We start from the raw sequence: 15,667 nt of genomic DNA on the forward strand, positions 1-15,667 counted from the left end.
TCGTCTACTATCACCATACTCGTTTTGCGTTCGTATTTGTCAGCTGCTTGATACTTTTTGGACTACTTCGAAGTCAGTTGACTTGAAATGCAAGTAACCTGTTGCGCACGACACGTGCTGTTCGCGTCACTCGCTGCGCAAGGAGGGTTACGTCCTCCAGCCTCCAGCCAGCGTACCTTGCACCTGTCCGAAGACCTCAAACTCGACGGACACGATGGCTGGTCCGTCCTGCACGCCCATGCTGATGGGGTACGGGTTCGCCGTGCTGACTGCTGCTTCTGGCGCTGACTGCTTGTCTTCCCGTGGCGGCCGCCCGGCCTGTACTGCCCTCGCTGCAGGCCGACGCCGCCTCCGTCGTCTCCGCCGCCGTAGCCGCCGCCGCTGCCGCGTCCGCCGGTCTATTCCTGGCGCCGAGACGCCGCTGCGCCTGCCACAGACGCTGACCCTTGGCTGTCGCCGTTGCCCAGTAAACAGCAGGCAAGGCCGGACCTTTACTTTGCAACACTGCACTACTTCGTGGCTCAAGTACACGCACTCCTCGACTATCGGACGATGATAAACGTGCTGCCTGCCATTGAAATCGCAACTTCGAGACAGATGGTAAATAACGAAATTTTCGTCATTGTAGATGTCAGTGTAGAAGGACGAATATACGATTATTAAAAAAAATGGTTCAAATGGCTTTGAGCACTATGGAACTTAACATCTGAGATCATCAGTCCCCTAGAACTTAGAACTACTGAAACCTAACTAACCTAAGGACATCACACACATCCATACCCAAGGCAGGATTGGATCCTGCGACCGTAGAGGTCGCGCGGTCTCAGACTGAAGCGCCTAGAATCGCACGGCCACAAAGGCCGGCATACGATTTTATTTGAAGGTGATTCGGAAGTGTACAAGATGCAAAATTTACTGCACAGAGTTGCCACCTTTGGCACTAAGAACAACTGTAACCGAGCTGGGCATCCAGTCGAACTGAGCTCGAACGACAGACAGGGATACGTCATACACAGGAAGCGCCTACACGGATAGCGGGAACTGTGTGGAGGGTTTGGGCGGTTTGTTGGGTTCGAGGGTCTCGGAAAATTACAGAGAGGGCGTCAGTCTAAAAGAGTGCAGGATACATACAGGAAAGTAGATCCACCAGAATCGGTATTGCAGTTGTAAACTGTCGTATATGTGTTGGAAAAGAACCAGAGCTCCAATCTAAGACTGCTGAAATTTTTAAAAATGTCGGGAATCGGATATATCGATACTTAGTAAAGTTATTACCCCTCGGTAGAAAATATTATCGATACATCGATATATTACTGGTGAAAATGTCGACGTACCGGCCAAAAAATATCAGCTGCACATTGTAAATATACCGCTAGTTTCAGAGCTGTTTGTTTATGTATTGATTAATTATTATATATATTGTACATCAACAAGCTAGCAGCCTGCCCATCCCCCTTAAGGCAAGAACTTAAAGAAAAACGACACACGTTCAATCTTGGCGATAACCACTTTGCTAACAATGGTAACTGCATGTTATTGGCAGAATAAAAGGTTTCCGATGGATCCTTCGTTCGGTTTCGTCACACACCGGATTTGTGTGGAACACTTCACATCGACTTCCCCGTTTCGTACGTTTCTGCAAACGCCAGCGAACTAGCAGTTGTAGTGTCAAAATTGTGTGGTGAAGTCAAACGTTGTAGTTTCTGTGGTAGCGCCGATCGCCGATTACGTCAGCATATCCCCTCACACGTCTCCGCCCATCGCTATGACCTATCTTACCATTTAGGTTTTTGTTTATCATTTTCAGCAAATGTTTTTGAAGAATGCCGATGTGAATAAATGGCACACTAGTAGCGTTAAAAATTGTTTTTAACGCAACGCATGTGCTATTTCGTCACATCGGATGTATTGTTATTCCATTCACACTCCCATTCCCCAATGCAATCGGACTTTTTCTTTGTGACATCTATACTTGCTTCACACAGTCAAAGAGAAGACCGGACGTAATGAAAGCTCAAACAGTAGTAACACTCCTTCACTCGGTGAAAGTAAAATTATGTTCTACTAGAATTTCAAAAGAACAAATATTTACCGAAAATAGCGAAAAAATATAATATAAAACAAAAATATCGTCACTCGATATCGCCATTTCGATATTTATACACCCATATCTGGGTGAAAAAGTCATCGCCGATATATACCAATATTTTTTGGAGAAAATATCTGTATTTTATCAACAGCCCTACTCCAAGCGCTAATAGAAAGCACTGAAATTCAAATCGTTATAGGAACAGAAAGCTGGCTAAAGCCGGAAATAAGTTCATCCGAAATTTTAGCAAAGGACCTTACCGTGTTCAGCAAGGATAGATTAAATACAGTTGGTGCTGGACTTTTATTTCTAAATATGTAGCTTATCTTGTAGTAAAATTGAAGTAGATAGTTGTTGTGAGTTATTATAGGTAGACATTGTACTTGACAACCGGAATAAATCAATAACTGGTTCCTTTTACCTACACCCCGACTCCGATAATTTAGTTTCTGAGCAGTTCAAAGAAAACTTGAGTCTCTTTTCAAACAGATACCCCACTCACACAATTCTTCAATCTCCCTTGATAAGTTGGCGAAAATATATGTTTAAGGTCTTTGGTAGGCAGAAAAGTCTTCCGAAATAGTTCTGAAAGCGTTATGGGAAAATGATTTTGAACAATTAGCTCAAAAGCCCACTCGAAGTGTAAATGGTTGCGGAACCATGCCTGACCTCTTTGCAACAAATAATCCTGATCAAATAGTGAACATCATGATGGTTGCAGAAATTAGTCAGCACAAGGCTGTTGTAGCGAGATTGAATACCGTACCATCCAAACCCACCAAAATTAAGCGCAAAGTACATCTATTTAAGAAGGCAGATAAAAATTCGCTTGAGGCCTTCTTAAGAGACAGTCTCCTCGTCTTCCAATTTGCTTATGTAAGGGTAGACCAGATACGGTTTAAATTCAAAGAAATAGTATTGATGGCAGTTGAGAGATATGTACCAACTAAACTAGTAAGAGATTGTACCGGCCCCCCATGGTACACAAAACAGATCTGAAAACTCTTGCAAAGGCAACGAAAAAAGCCTGCCAAATTTCAAAGAACACAGAACCCTCAATATACGCGAAGTTTTACATAAGTTCGAAATTTAGCGCCAACGTTAACGCGAGATGCTTTAAACAGTTTCCACAGCTAAACTCTGTCTCGAAATCTGTCAGAAAATCCAATGGGATTCTGGTCGTATGAACCAGCGGTAAGTCACAATCAATACCTTGACTGCGATAACAATGGTGATGTCATGGATGACAATACTACTAAAGCAGAGTTACAAGATACAGTTTTCCGAAATTCGTTCACCAAAGAAGATGAAGCAAATATTCCAGACTTCAAATCTAGATCAAATGGCAACACAGTTTAGAAGCAGATATCCTAGGCGTAGCGAAGCAGCTTAATTTACTTGACAGTGGCAAGGCCTGCGATCAGGATTGTAAACCAATCAGGTCCCTTTGAAAGTTTGCTAATACAACAGCTCAACCCTTAGCAATAATATATAACTTATAACACTAACGTGCCGTGAAACACGCTAATGTTACCCTCTGAGAGGATTTCAAATTTCGACCGTGCGTGTATCTAGTGGAAAAGGGTATCGGACTGTATTTTCGGTTTTTGTGAAGTTGACAGTAAAACTAAACGGTATTCTGTACTGTGTGTAACAGCAGTTATCGATAACACACACACATGTAAATTATGGGGAGCAAACTTGCACCGGGCTCATACTAAAGACGGTCACAATAAATAGCATTACTTAATCAAATTACTGAAACAACAATGTATGAAGTGCAGAACTGATTTTGGACGTGAGGGGCTTCTATGTTGACTAACATGAATAACACAAATAAAGATGAATAACATCTTAAATACACTGTTTAAGCTCATCTGCATGTAGCAGTTTTCCTTACTAACAGTTGTAGCTAATTTTTTTCTTAATAGGAGGACGATATGATGGGCACCTATAAACTAGTATAGTTTCACTAGCCAAGGTTATTTGATTATTGCAAAAGTAAAAACTATGTCTAAAAGCTAATCATTCACTTAAATTACTTTGCAAGGTATTAAAATGCCACACTGGGCTTAATTAACTTCTAAAGTGACCATTCATGATGGGTACCAAAACTACACTATCTGAAATTGCACATAACTTCACTTCTAGTGGTACTACCGCAAATCGGTTCATTAAAGATTTATATGTACTTGTACTTTAATCACCTGTGAAGCAGGTATTCTTGACAATAATATTTTTAAAAAATGGTTCAAATGGCTCTGAGCACTATGGGACTTAACATCTGAGGTTATCAGTCCCCTAGAACTTAGAGCTACTTAAACCTAACGAACCCAAGGACATCACACACATCCATGACCGAGGCAGGATTCGAACCTGCGACCGTACCGGTCGCGCGGTTCCAAACTCAATCCACTAGAACCGCTCAGTCACACCGTCCGGCTGGCAATAATATTTACACAATCTTGAACTGTAATCCTACAAACTATATTTTAGAATGAACTAAGGATGCTTTAGCAAAATCCTATCCAACTTCACTTTTATTGTTTTTAGCCTTTAAATAATTAAGGTTTTTACCTTCCTATTGATTGATCTTTAAATTTTTGTACTTCCTACCTTAACAATTCCACTTGGAGTAGTCCATAAACGAAGCATCCAAAATTTACTCTTTCTTTAACTTTTGCTACTCCTTTTACTTTAGACAAAAAAATCACTTTTAAACACACGAATGCCAGAATTGTTCATTTAAGTCAGGATACTCGGTTTTAGTAGCACTTAGGTGAGGACCCTGGGTAGGTTCGTGATCAGGAATGAAGTTATGTTTTCGAACACGAATTGACGTTTTGTGTGATTATTGTTGAAACAACACATAAATTACCTGGCCCATGGCAATATACATTACGCACCTGAATGTATGAAGTCTGCGAAGCATGGCGAAGATTAGTGGCAGGCGAAATAGCGGCTAACTGTACTCACGGCTCTTGATGTGCGAATGCTCTATAAAATCTCTTCTTGGCGTCGGATTTTCAACATATTAGAGCCATTCCATTATTCCGTGAATACCAAATAATAGCCAGATCCACATCCGAAGTAAATCCTTTCTATAGCAGCTTCCAATTGCCTCTCTTAGCACCGTAGAGGTTTACCGTGCTGAGGTTAGCCACACATTGCGTGCCGTTCACACAAAGGAGCCGCTCACTTAACCCACCTTCTGCATCGCGCCATGCCACTTTCGTTGCGGGGGGACTCCCTTACAGCGTTTGCATGTTACAATTACAAGTGCCTTAAGGATGAACCAACTTTTGACAAACATACTTCTTTCATAAACATATTCATATTACAATAATTTAAAATTTCAACATATTCTTTTGCTTTTTTCATATATACATTACAAAACTCTAATTTTCTTGCCATACATCAAGGAGTTCAAACACAGAATGCACACATCTTAAATTGTAGGAACACAGTTACTTAAAATAAACCTACACCTAATCGATATAAGTGTTACAAACTGCTCGCTCCTCAAAGGATCCGCATCTAAAGACCGGAAAGTTGTACAAGTCACACCAATACCCAAAAAAGGAAATAGGGGTAATCCGCTGAATTACAGACCAATATCAGTAACGCCAATTTGCCGTAGAATTTTGGAACCTGTATTATGTTCGAACATTATGAATCACCTAGAAGAAAATGATTTATTGACAAATAGTCAACATTGATTTTGAAAATACCATCGTTGTGAAACGCGACTATTTCTTTATTCTCGCCAAGTAATGAGTGCTATCGACAGGGGATGTGAAATTGATTCCATATTTCTATATTTCCACAAGGCTTTCGATACCGTTCCTCACAAGTGGCTTCTGATCAAATTGCGTACCTATGGAGTATTTTCTCAGTTCTCAATTGTTCGACTGGATTCCTGATTTCCTGTCGTAAAGGCCACAGTTTGTAGGTTTGACACTGTGCGTTATTACTGGGTTTGTGTGTTCTAGAAGCCGTTATTGGTGTGCGCAGGCCCTCCTACCTGTTGTCACTTGAGCTCTCGAGCACGGAATTCAGACGCGCGGCCGATGTGAACGCCAAACCTCGAGAATGTGCTGATTGCTGTGTAGATCTTTCACGCAATCATGACATCATACTTCCGAATGTATTCCATAATAGTTAACTCTCGTATTTATATCTTGCTGTTTGAGTATTTTTGAATCCTAATAGGTTCTACAAAATTTTTATTTTTCACATTTACAACTAGTGAGCTCAGATCTGCAGTTATGTTAAAGCTATATTTGTGTAAAGCATTTTTTATGAGTTTAAAGTGGGAGCCATAAGGCTTCTTTCTTTTAAATTTTTTTGAATTATTCTCTTCGCTTTTATTAAATAATCGATGTACAGTAGATCACCGCAATTTACAAGTACTAATTAATCGTGTTGTTGCCGTGCTTTGTTTTAATTAACGGGGTGAAAATAAATTTGTGTGTCCTCAAATGGGTTCAGCATTCCACTCCAACAGCCCATGTGCCCTGCTTACCAATCCTGTACCTTACCACCGTCAACCTGAAAGAAACTCATGTTGTTGTTGTTGTGGTCTTCAGTCCAAAGACTGGTTTAATGCAGCTCTCCATGCTACTCTATCCTGTGCAAGCTTCCTCATCTCCCTGTACCTACTGCAACCTACATCCTTCTGAATCTGCTTAGTGTATTCATCTCTTGGTCTCCCTCTACGATTTTTACCCTCCACGTTGCCCTCTAATACTAAATTGGTGATCCCTTGATGCCTCAGAACATGTCCTACCAACCGATCCCTTCTTCTGGTCAAGTTGTGTCACAAACTCCTCTTCTCCACAATTCTATTCAATACCTCCTAATTAGTCATGTGATCTACCCATCTAATCTTCAGCATTCTTCTGTAGCACCACATTTCGAAAGCTTCTATTCTCTTCTTGTCCAAACTATTTATCGTCCACGTTTCACTTCCATACATGGCTACACTCCATACAAATACTTTCAGAAATGACTTCCTGACACTTAAATCTATACTCGATGTTAACAAATTTCTCTTCCTCAGAAACGCTTTCCTTGCCATTGCCAGTCTACATTTTATATCCTCTCTACTTCGACCATCATCAGATATTTTGCTCCCCAAATAGCAAAACTCCTTTACTACTTTAAGTGTCTCATTTCCTAATCTAATTCCCTCAGCAACACCCGACTTAATTCTGCTACATTCCATTATCCGCGTTTGCTTTTGTTGATGTTCATCTTATATCCTCCTTTCAAGACACTGTCCATTCCGTTCAACTGCTCTCCCAAGTCCTTTGCTGTGTCTGACAGAACTACAGTGTCATCGGCGAATCTCAACGTTTTTATTTCTTCTCCATGGGCTTTAATACCTACTCCGAATTTTTCTTTTGTTTCCTTTACTGCTTGCTCAATATGCAGATTGAATAACATCGGGGACAGGCTACAACCCTGTCTCACTGCCTTCCCAACCGCTGCTTCCCCTTCATGCCCCTCGACTCTTATAACTGCCATCTGGTTTCTGTACAAATTGTAAATAGCCTTTCGCTCCCTGTATTTTACCCCTGCCACCTTTAGAATTTGAAAGAGAGCATTCCAGTCAACATTGTCAAGAGCTTTCTCTAAGTCTACAAATGCTAGAAACGTAGGTTTGCCTTTCCTTAATCTTTCTTCTAAGATAAGTCGTAATGTCAGTATTGCCTCACGTGTTCCAGTATTTCTACGGAATCCAAACTGATCTTCCCCGAGGTCGGCTTCTACTAGTTTTTCCATTCGTCTGTAAAGACTTCGTGTTAGTATTTTGCAGCTGTGGCTTATTAAACTGATAGTTCGGTAATTTTCACATGTCAACACCTGCTTTCTTTGGGATTGGAATTATTATATTCTTCTTGAAGTCTGAAGGTATTTCGCCTGTTTCATACATCTTGCTCGCCAGATGGTAGAGTTTTGTCAGGACTGGCTCTCCCAAGGCCGTCAGTAGTTCCAATGGAATGTAGGCTACTCCGGGGGCCTTGTTTCACTCAGGTCTTTCAGTGCTCTGTCAAACTCTTCACGCAGTATCGTATCTCCCATTTCATCTTCATCTACATCCTCTTCCATTTTCATAATATTGTCCTCAAGTACATCGCCCTTGTATAGACCCTCTATATACTCCTTCCACCTTTTTGCTTTCCCTTCTTTGCTTAGAACTGGGTTTCCATCTGAGCTCTTGATATTCATACAAGTGGTTCTCTTTTCTCCAAAGGTCTCTTTAATTTTCCTGTAGGCAGTATCTATCTTACCCCTAGTGAGATAAGCCTCTACATCCTTACATTTGTCCTCTAGCCATCCCTGCTTAGCCATTTTGCACTTCCTGTCGATCTCACTTTTGAGACGTTTGTATTCCTTTTTGCCTGCTTCATTTACTGCATTTTTATATTTTCTCCTTTCATCAATTAAATTCAATATTTCTTCTGTTACCCAAGGATTTCTACTAGCCCTCGTCTTTTTACCTACTTGATCCTCTGCTGCCTTCACTACTTCATCCCTCAAAGCTACCCATTCTTCTTCTACTGTATTTCTTTCCCCCATTCCTATCAATTGTTCCCTTATGCTCTCCCTGAAACTCTGTACAACCTCTGGTTCTTTCAGTTTATCCAGGTCCCATCTCCTTAAGTTCCCACCTTTTTGCAGTTTCTCCAGTTTTAATCTACAGTTCATAACCAATAGATTGTGGTCAGAGTCCACATCTGGCCCTAGAAATGTCTTACAGTTTAAAACCTGGTTCCTAAATCTCTGTCTTACCATTATATAATCTATCTGGTACCTTTTAGTATCTCCAGGGTTCTTCCATGTATACAACCTTGTTTCATGATTCTTGAACCAAGTGTTAGTTATGATTAAGTTGTGCTCTGTGCAAAATTCTACCAGGCGGCTTCCTCTTTCATTTCTTAGCCCCAATCCATATTCGCCTACTACGTTTCCTTCTCTCGCTTTTCCTACTACCGAATTCGAGTCATCCATGACTATTAAATTTTCGTCACCCTTCACTATCTGAATAATTTCTTTTATTTCATCATACATTTCTTCAATTTCTTCGTCATCTGCAGAGCTAGTTGGCATATAAACTTGTACTACTGTAGTAGGTGTGGGCTTCGTATCTATCTTGGCCACAATAATGCGTTCACTATGCTGTTTGTAGTAGCTTACCCGCATTCCTATTTCCTATTCATTATTAAACCTACTCCTGCATTACCCCTAATTGATTTTGTGTTTATAACTCTGTAGTCACCTGACCAGAAGTCTTGTTCCTCCTGCCACCGAACTTCACTAATTCCACTATATATAACTTTAACCTATCCATTTCCCTTTTTAAATTTTCTAACCTACCTGCCCGATTAAGTGATCTGACATTCCACGCTCCGATCCATAGAACGCCAGTTTTCTTTCTCCTGATAACGACATCCTCTTGAGTAGTCCCCGCCCGGAGATCCAAATGGGGGACTATTTTACCTCCGGAATATTTTACCCATGAGGACGCCATCATCATTTTAACCATACAGTAAAGCTGCATGGCCTCGTGAAAAATTACGGCCGTAGTTTCCCCTTGCTTTCAGCCGTTCGCAGTACCAGCACAGCAAGGTCGTTTTGGTTATTATTACAAGGCCAGAACGGTCAATCATCCAGACTGTTGCCCCTGCAACTACTGAATAGGCTGCTGCCCCTCTTCAGGAACCACACGTTTGTCTGGCCTCTCAACAGATACCCCTCCGTTGTGGTTGCACCTACGGTACGGCTATCTGTATCGCTGAGGCACGCAAGCCTCCCCACCAACGGCAAGTTCCATGGCTCATGGAGGGGGGTGGGGGGAAGAAACTCATATATCACAAAAAGTGTATGTCATATCTTTGATTGGAGAACAGATGTTCTGTCCCTCAAGGCATTAGGAGGTATTTGTTGGCATTCCTGTGTAATATCACATTTATCGAACAATAATAATTTTATTCATGAATAGTGGTGTCTGAAATTATTGAAGAAACCTTTTCCAACTGCCAGATTAATTTTATTTGATGATCTTATACTTTTCACGTAGACGTATCAGGAAATTATACGCAAATTATTTGAAGGCGGGACGACAGATTGCTTATTGCGAAGTGTCGTTGTGTTTTATTCTCCACAAGTCTAACTTGCGAATCTATTTTTATGAAGTCCGAATTAATGCTCATTATCGCTCTTTACGTGGAAGTCATTATAGTATAGTGGAAGCATAGATTGGAAATCGGTACATGTGATTATAATTTCAGAAAAGAATTATTCATTCAAGAGAAAGAGCTTCATAAGTTGAGCAAGTCAATAACGCATTGGTCCATCTCTGGCCCTCATGCAAGCAGTTATTCGGCTTGGCATTGATTGATAGATTTGACGGATGTCCTCCTGTGGGATATTGTGCCAAATTTTGTCCAGTTGACGTGTCAGTTCGATAAAATCCATTGCTGGTAGGAGGACGCTGCCCATAATGCTCCAAAGGTTTTCAATTGGGGACACAGGGGAGACCTATCTGGCCGAGGCAGTATTTGGCAAATATGAAGACAAGCAGTAGAAACGCTCGCCCTGTGTAGGAGGTCATTATCTTGCTGAAATCTGAGACCAGGTTGGCTTGCCATGAACGGCAACAAAACGGGGCGCAGAATATCGTTGACATTCCGCTGTGCCGTAAGGGTGCCCCAGATGACAACCAAATGGGTTCTGCTATGAAATGTGTGGTGTCACCGCCAGACACCACACTTGCTAGGTGGTAACTTAAATCGGCCGCGGTCCATTTAGCACATGTCGGACCCGCGTGTCGCCACTGTGTGATCGCAGACCGAGCGCCACCACAAGGCAGGTCTCGAGATACGGAATAGCACTCGACCCCAGTTGTAAGACGACTTTGCTAGCGACTACACTGACGAAGCCTTTCTCTCATTTGCCGAGAGACAGTTAGAATAGCCTTCAGCTAAGTCCATGGCTACGACCTAGCAAGGCGCCATTAGCCTTACATAGTTTGATAGTTATCGTATGAAATGTCTCATCAAGAATGCTGTATTCACATGAAGGAATAAAAGTTAAGTATTCGAGGAGCTGCATACTTTTCTTATTAGCATTCACTACTTATCCTGTTCCAGAATTCACGCCCGTCTGCGTTAGATAGCGTGCATTTCGGCCTCCTCTATCTACAAGGTGTTGGCACATTTGCCAACACATCAAAATGAACTGGCACCTGTCCATCACCCCTGGTTGTTGGGCTGTGTGGAGGGTGATAATCAGGTTGGTATCCCACTGCTGTCTGTGACGTCTCCAGACAAGGCTCTGCTCGTCATCGGGGCTCAATTCGAAGCCGTATCTATCACTGAAGACAATTCTTCTCCATTGGATGCGATCCCAGCCAGAAGACGGTTCTGGAGATGCCACAGGCGGTGGTGGGATACCAACAGGACTATCATTCGCCATACGGCCCAACAACCAGGAGAGATGGTCGGGGGTATTTAATAGCAGGACCCCTTTGGTTGTCATCCGCGGGATCCTTACATACAGTGGTACGTCGACGTGTGCCTTCATGAGAAACCACCCTGGACCTTCATTTCAGCAAGGTAATGGCCGCCCGCCGGCTTTGTGGTCGAGCGGTTCTAGGCGCTTCAGTCTGGAACCACGCGACAGCTATGGTCGCAGGTTCGAATCCTGCCTCGGGCATGGATGTGTGTGATGTCCTTAGGTTAGTTAGGTTTAAGTAGTTCTAAGTTCTAGGGGACTGATGACATCAGATGTTAAGTCCCATAGTGCTCAGAGCCATTTGAACCATTTGAATGCCCGCCCGACACGGCGAGAGTTTCTACTGCTTGTCTTCGTGCTGGCCAAACCCTACCTTGGCCAGCATGATCACCAAATCTTTTCCCATTTGAGAACGTCTGGAGAATTATGGGCATCGCTCTCAACCAGCTCGAGATTTTGACGATATAACGAGTCAGTCGGACAGAATCTGGAACGACATCCTTTAGAAGGACATCAAAGAACTCTCTCAGTCAATGCCAGGCCGAAGAACGGCTTGCATAAAGGCCAGCGTTAGACTTTCTCAATTTGTGAAGCTCTTTTTCTTCAATAAATAATCCATTTTTTCTGAAATTGTACCATTTGTTTGTATATGTACGTCACATCTACCGATTTCCGTCCAGTTCAGATAATTCCCTCTTGGTGCGTCCTTTGTTTCGGTCTTAGAGTGTATTTTGACGATCAACGAGCCTTCAAATAACGACGATGCTAAATAGCCACAAAGACCTGATACATAAAAGTCATGATGTGCGACGGCTTAAGAATTTAAATTACAGTGATTCAGTACGGTAGAAAGTTTGATAGTATCTCAATGTGTGTAATATTACTAACCACATCGTGGTATCGTATTTGTAGAGTGTCTTTCCCGAGGTTAACCTTTATTCATGGACTGCATACTTTTATCAAAATTTATTTGTCTCACTTTTATACTCCAGAAAGGAAAGATACTTTGCAGTGTCCTATATATCGTCTCACATTCTGTGTGAGTACTTGTCTTGCCTGAAGCAAGTCCATTTCTTGGCTCGAGGTTCTTGATTGTACTGCAGTGCACAGTCGAGCAAATAATATATCTACTCTCTCGGGCACCAGTTAGGTGGGACCGTGAGAAGCTGCATGCACCGAGTGTGACCCTCCTGAACCCATCAATCCCATATTCGCATGACAGTCGTGGTACACCGGTCAACGCGAGCAGCAACGTCGCGAAACGATAAATCACGGCCTCGATGGACCAAGATCTTGCTGCAGTCGAAATTAGACAAGTGGTGGCAGACATTTCTCTTTCTTAATCGAAGCATAGCATGGTTTTCTCACAAACAGCCAATATTCATTTCGATTAGTTGAACTGAAATGAACGTATGACGAGAATGATATCAGCGAACATTCAGTGACACGAAATGATATCGGTGAAAACTGGTCGAATATGATGAGATACAGCGTCGTCATGAATAAACATCTGACCAGACTGTGGCTCAGACTGGATGGTAGAGCATTCTGCAGTGTAGGACTGTCCATATGTGCACACACAAAGGAACTTCTAGGCTGTGACGCAGCAACGCAGCAATCTCACAAGAATCAGCGCTTGGTCCAGTTTAGTAGTACAGTCTGAAGGATGCTCCACAAATATTCAGCCGGACCTTAAATGATTTCAAAATGGTGTAAAGATTGGTAACTTGCTTTAAATATTTAGAAATTGAAAACCGTGCCCTTCACAAAGCGAAAACAACTTAGTATGCTATGAATACAATACCAGTGAGTCACTATTAAAATCGGTAAATTCAAACAAGTACCTGGAATGCGCGGTCCCTCCCGCCGGAGGTTCGCGTCGTTCCTCGAGCCTGGTTGTGTGTGTTGTTCTTAGCATAAGGTTGTTTAAGTTAGTTTACGTAGTGTATAAGTCTAGGGACAGATGACCTCAGCAGTCTGATTCCTTAGATATTCACACACATTTGAACACTTTTTTGTAAATTAGTGCCAAATTCTGCCTATTAATACTGCCTTCTTCGAGTATGTGTGTTATTTACAGTTTCTACTGTATCGTCAGCACAAGTCAGCACGACATGATTTCGCTTTTCAGACACTGTTCGGCACTAACAGAACCCACATGACTATAGTATCTACCGAAACATTATGGTCCAGCGCTTGCGGTTTTCGAGCAGCATATTGTTTATTACACTAGTGTTGCAAAGTGGCATTATCGTTAATCGACGACCACTCAAGGAAAATTTCAGCATCTGAAATATATATATGGCTGTGGACAATACGCTCGTGGATATTCAAGAGTTTACTGTATTTTTATTCGCTAATCTACATCGCAGCCGCGAGGTGTAAGTATTTTAACTGTCAACAGGTAGCACGTGAGTCGTATCGCGAATGGATTGCCTGGCTACAGGGGCTGTCAAGGGACTGTAAATTCATGTGTACAGTGGACAATGTCATCAATCTTATGCTTCTTCGCTAGTCAGAGACATGGTTTTGGTTTTAGTGCACGCTCCTGACGAGACGCTGCGACACAATCTCTGTAAGCTCAAGGACCCATCACTTGATGTGTGTCTCCCGGTTATACATGCATATGAACAGTCGCTCAGATTTTCAGCGATCCTGCAGGATCCTGCCTTGGGGTTCACGTCAAATCTGTCAAGCTCGCCCATGGACCCCAATGGCCATTTCACAAGCAGGATGGGGTACGCCACACAGGCCGCAATGTTTCATGCAACACCCTCGCCAGCAGCCTTCAGTGCGTGAGATGTAGGTCTTGCGACAAAACCGGACAAATAGCGGAGGTCTTCCACTCCTCCTCACACATGAATCTGGATAATATTCAAGCGGTACGATTCGCGAAGTCCCAGGACCAGACAGAGATGAGGATCACGACGTAGCATTCATCAAGTTCGTTCTCAACACTTTGGCCATGTCTGAAATTGGGGGTTCAAATTGTCGGGGTGACAGTGTTGTTACAAACCAACACCACTTCAGCCGTCACTCTGACTGGTACACGTACAAAAAAGGGAGAGCACTACCTTTGCATCGTTTTTACACCCCCTCGAAGAGTTTCAGAAATGATGTAATATCAGTGACAGGTTTTTCCACGGATATTATATTATAAGGAGAAAACAATTACGGCTCGCATCCTGGCTGTTGCTACCCTGAGCACCTGTAATTTGCTGGGTATGGAACCCTTTCATGCCCTAGGTTTAGAGGTACATGACACAGCACCAACATTGCATACAGTGAATAGACAGCTGCAGGTGCAACATTTCAGTCAATGCTTCTCTACGACTAGTTTACCAAATAACATAAGGGTAAAAACTTTGAGGCACACAGTGCCATGTTACCAATGGCCATTCGCATCTTTTGTAAAGCGCATATGTTGCACTCGCACTGTGGGACAAGCTCCGTGCCGAACTTCAACGCTTGCAAGAGGACAAGTTTCTGTACCCAGTGCCCAGCAGTAGATGGGCAACCCCATCGTCTTTGTTGAGAAACCCAAAGAGACGATCAATGTCTGTGGAGACTTTGAAACCATCATCAAGGCACAAGCAGTCACCTACTCGTATCCAATACCCAAAGTTGTAGATTTTATAACTCGTCTCACTGGGGGTAGAATGTTTGCCAAGACTGACTTAAAGGACGTCTATCTACAACTCCCCCTCGACAACGGCTTCTAAGAAATTACTAGTGATCAATATACTGTCTGGACTTTTCCGGTATAATCGATTGCCTTTCGGCATTTCCTGCGCACCATCCATATTCCAAAGATATCTAGAACAGTTAAATGGGCAAGTTCCCGGCATGGCCAAGTATGTGGATGATATTTTGAAGGTGGAGAAAACTACAGAGACCTCACTGATAATTTAGTAAATATTTACTATTTTTCAAGAAGTTAATTTACATTACAACTTGGACAAGTGTTGACTCTTTGTAAATCAAGTGAAGTATTTGAGACAAATATTCAGTAATTCAGGAATCCGCCCGTCACAACTTGCGTGAAGGTGGTCCAAA

The 15,667-nt window shown here is 42.4% G+C and overlaps 1 protein-coding gene across 1 annotated transcript in view; it reads right to left on the minus strand.

Moving 5' to 3' along the window:
* Positions 1-333, minus strand: part of LOC126416661 (acylphosphatase-2) — a 156,342-nt gene extending 156,009 nt beyond the window's left edge. The window contains exon 1 of the mRNA XM_050084459.1: positions 177-333. Coding sequence (XP_049940416.1) covers positions 177-240 — 64 coding nt within the window. The 5' untranslated portion in view covers positions 241-333. The remainder of the gene's footprint in view (positions 1-176) is intronic.
* Positions 334-15,667: the final 15,334 nt, after the last annotated feature.

The sequence above is a fragment of the Schistocerca serialis genome, chromosome 8 (assembly GCF_023864345.2).
Source record: "Schistocerca serialis cubense isolate TAMUIC-IGC-003099 chromosome 8, iqSchSeri2.2, whole genome shotgun sequence".
Lineage (NCBI taxonomy): Eukaryota > Metazoa > Arthropoda > Insecta > Orthoptera > Acrididae > Schistocerca > Schistocerca serialis.